Genomic DNA, 2,890 nt, shown 5'->3' with positions numbered 1-2,890 from the left:
TTATAAGGAAGAAGTTCTAGTAATATTGGGAATGGCCTAGGTGAGGAAAAGGCTACGAAATTTGAGCTGGGGAATTTTTTTTCTATTAGGACAATGCACCTGCTCATTCTTCAAGGGAAGCAAGGGCTGAACGCTGAGAATTTCATGAAGAAACCTTACTCATCTTCTCTATAGACCTGTGGTTAATCAGTAGTTACACAGCGGGCCACTCCAGAGAAACCCAATCCAGTAAGAGGCATCAGTGCCCCCACGTGGGGAGATGCCTCCCTGTCGTGTCAGTGGCCTGTGTTCTTGTTCTCACTCTCTAGGAGACAGCAGACACTGTGTCCTCTGGTGCTGAACTGAGAGGTGCCTCTGAGACTCCTGCTCTGCAGCTGCATCAGGCTGAGGGATTTTGCCCCTCTCAGGAAGGGTTTCTCTCACTGTGTCTCTTGCACAGTAATACATGGCCATGTCTGAGTCCTTCAGGCTGCTCCACTGCAGGTACACGGTGCTGATGGAGTTGTCTTTGGAGATAGTGACTTTTCCTTGGAAGGATGGGTTGTACCTGGGATCAGAGTCACCGGGATAAAACATTCCTATCCATTCCAAGCCCTTTCCAGGGATCTGCTTAATCCAGTGGATCCAGTTCTTAGTAAAGCTGTACCCAGATGTCTTACAGGAGATCCTCAAAGACTCCCCAGGTCTCTTCACCTCTGCCCCAGACTGCACCAGCTGCACCTGAGCACAGACACCTGTGGAGATAGGATTCAGAGATGAGAGACTCCCTCTTCACACGCACACCCCTCCATTCATCTCAAACCCTGTGGCGATCCTGACCTGGAAGAAGGACAAGGAGGAGAGCTAGGGTGGCAGAGCCCATCTTGCAAAGAGAATGGAAAGGAATCACACTTGGGTCCCCAGATGGGTGATGAGGGAGCTTCCCCTGTGGAGGTAGTCTGTGGGTCTAAAATGGATGTCTTCCACTTTGCATATTTCTGCCCTGCCCTCCATGTCAGACTCCTCCAGCCTTATAACCCTGGAAAACCAAGGCAGGGGGAGGAGCTGGTCTTGGGACTGCTGGGAGGGACAGAACCTGATCCTAGTAACATCACACACACAGACACACACACACACACAGGCACCTTGACCCCAGACTGTATTGAACTGTGGCTTTACACTCAGTGCATCTCTCAGTCCACACCTGGGGGAGCATGTTTGAAACCCAGTGTGAGGCTGCAGCCCAAGGAGCCTCGGCCCCTCACAGAAATCCCTCCTTACTGTCTGCGGAGAATTATGTGCAGGATAGAAAGTACCTCTGTCTCCTCAGTGAAGACTTTGAAGAAGCTGATCTCCCGATGGCCCCTTCTCAATAGACCTTCAGGTGTCTCCTGGGTTACAGGTGTGCCCTGTGCTTCCTGCTGCCCGAGGAGAGGAAACAAATTTCAGGGAAGCTTTACTCAGCAATGTCAGACAAATCTGGGCAGATTAAAGACAAAGATGAGTGTATAACTTTCTGAATACTCATGCTAAACTTGTTACCGTCTCTTTGGCAGTGTAGCTCTGTTCAGAAGAGAAGTTAAAAATCCAACATGGAGAATATTTCAAATTCATCGGTTTTAAAATCTGTCCCTAAACATTTATCTGATCTATCCTGATATAAAATAAAGAAAACACTGTGGTAATGTGTGTTTTTTTTCCTTTTCTTCTCTCTGTGGAGGGCTTGGAGTCCAGGGACACCAAGAACCATTGACATAACGTCCACACAGACTGTGCTCTATTCTGGGTTTTGAGAGCAGTGACTGGGGGTCTTTAAACCACACGAGGCGCAGCTGTTTGTTTCTCCCTTTCTAGAGCGATGATAATTGAAGACACGTGGAAACCATTAGTCCAATGCTGTAAGGAAACAGAGATCTGAGTCTCCAGCACTCTAAGACCAGAAGAAATAGATTGTGCCCTGTTATCACTGCCAAGTTCTTTGGAAAGGATAACATTAGAAGGTCTTGGGTGGAGTGGGAAAAAGTGAAACAAAATATTAAAAAAAGAAAAAGAATAGGCTTATTCATTGGACAGGCTTTTGGAAGCCCTGAGACTATGCCTCATAGACGAACTTCAAGTTGGGGCCTGGACTCACCCCTTGAAAAAACTTCCAGTCAAACAATAGACAAGTCTACAAGGGAACAATAGTCCTGGGGAGATACAATTACCTTAGGATAATGAAACTTCTGAGATCAAAAGGGCAGCATTTATCCAGGGAGAAAGTTGAGAATGTTTGGAAAGAAAAAGTAATTTTAGCAGGAGAAACAGAGTGCAGGACTTTGGTTAAGAGATGTTTCCTTGTGTGTATTGCAGTCAGTGACATGAAACAAAAGTATATGAATTGTTGAATAGACACTAATGTTCTCGGTAAACATTTACCCAATCTACAAGAAAAAGTAAAGAGAGACAAAGTTCTCCTCTGATGGGGAGAGAGCACCTCAGGTTGTGGCTTGTGCACTCTGGGTCTCCCAAGAAACAAGCAAGGACCCAGAGAATATGTCCTAGTTCCATGCCTCTTTCTCCTCCCTCTGTTCTCTGTGATTGACAGTTATGCTAAAAACATCTAGATCTTGAGTGTCAGAGACAGGGAGAGGGCTCAAAACATGAGGGAGGGAAACTGGGATAGGGGAGGCCCCAGACTCTGCTGGGAAAACTTTATGTCCCTCCCCATGCCCTGACTCTTGAATCTGGGTCATGCACTGTTTGTCCTGAGACCCTGTGCCACCGATCCCAACCTTCCCTTCGTGGTGGTTACAATCTGGTCTCACATAGCTTCCCTTACCACTTTTGTCTGTATCACCACATGCATCAAATAAGGCATATACAGTGAACCCTCGTTTATCGCGGTTAATCGGTTCTAGACCCTACCGTG

The 2,890-nt window shown here is 46.9% G+C and overlaps 1 gene segment (V, D, J or C); it reads right to left on the bottom strand.

Annotated features, from left to right (window-relative positions):
- Positions 1-297: 297 nt before the first annotated feature.
- Positions 298-862, bottom strand: LOC101658969. The segment is given in 2 exon segments: positions 298-734; positions 820-862. Coding segments are annotated over 2 exon segments (480 nt in total).
- Positions 863-2,890: the final 2,028 nt, after the last annotated feature.

This window comes from Echinops telfairi, unplaced genomic scaffold (genome assembly GCF_000313985.2).
Source record: "Echinops telfairi isolate 266 unplaced genomic scaffold, ASM31398v2 ScPeMD7_66;HRSCAF=263, whole genome shotgun sequence".
NCBI classification, from domain to species: Eukaryota; Metazoa; Chordata; class Mammalia; order Afrosoricida; family Tenrecidae; genus Echinops; species Echinops telfairi.
Note: the sequence above shows the minus strand (reverse complement) of the source record. Positions and strands in the feature narration are given on the sequence as shown.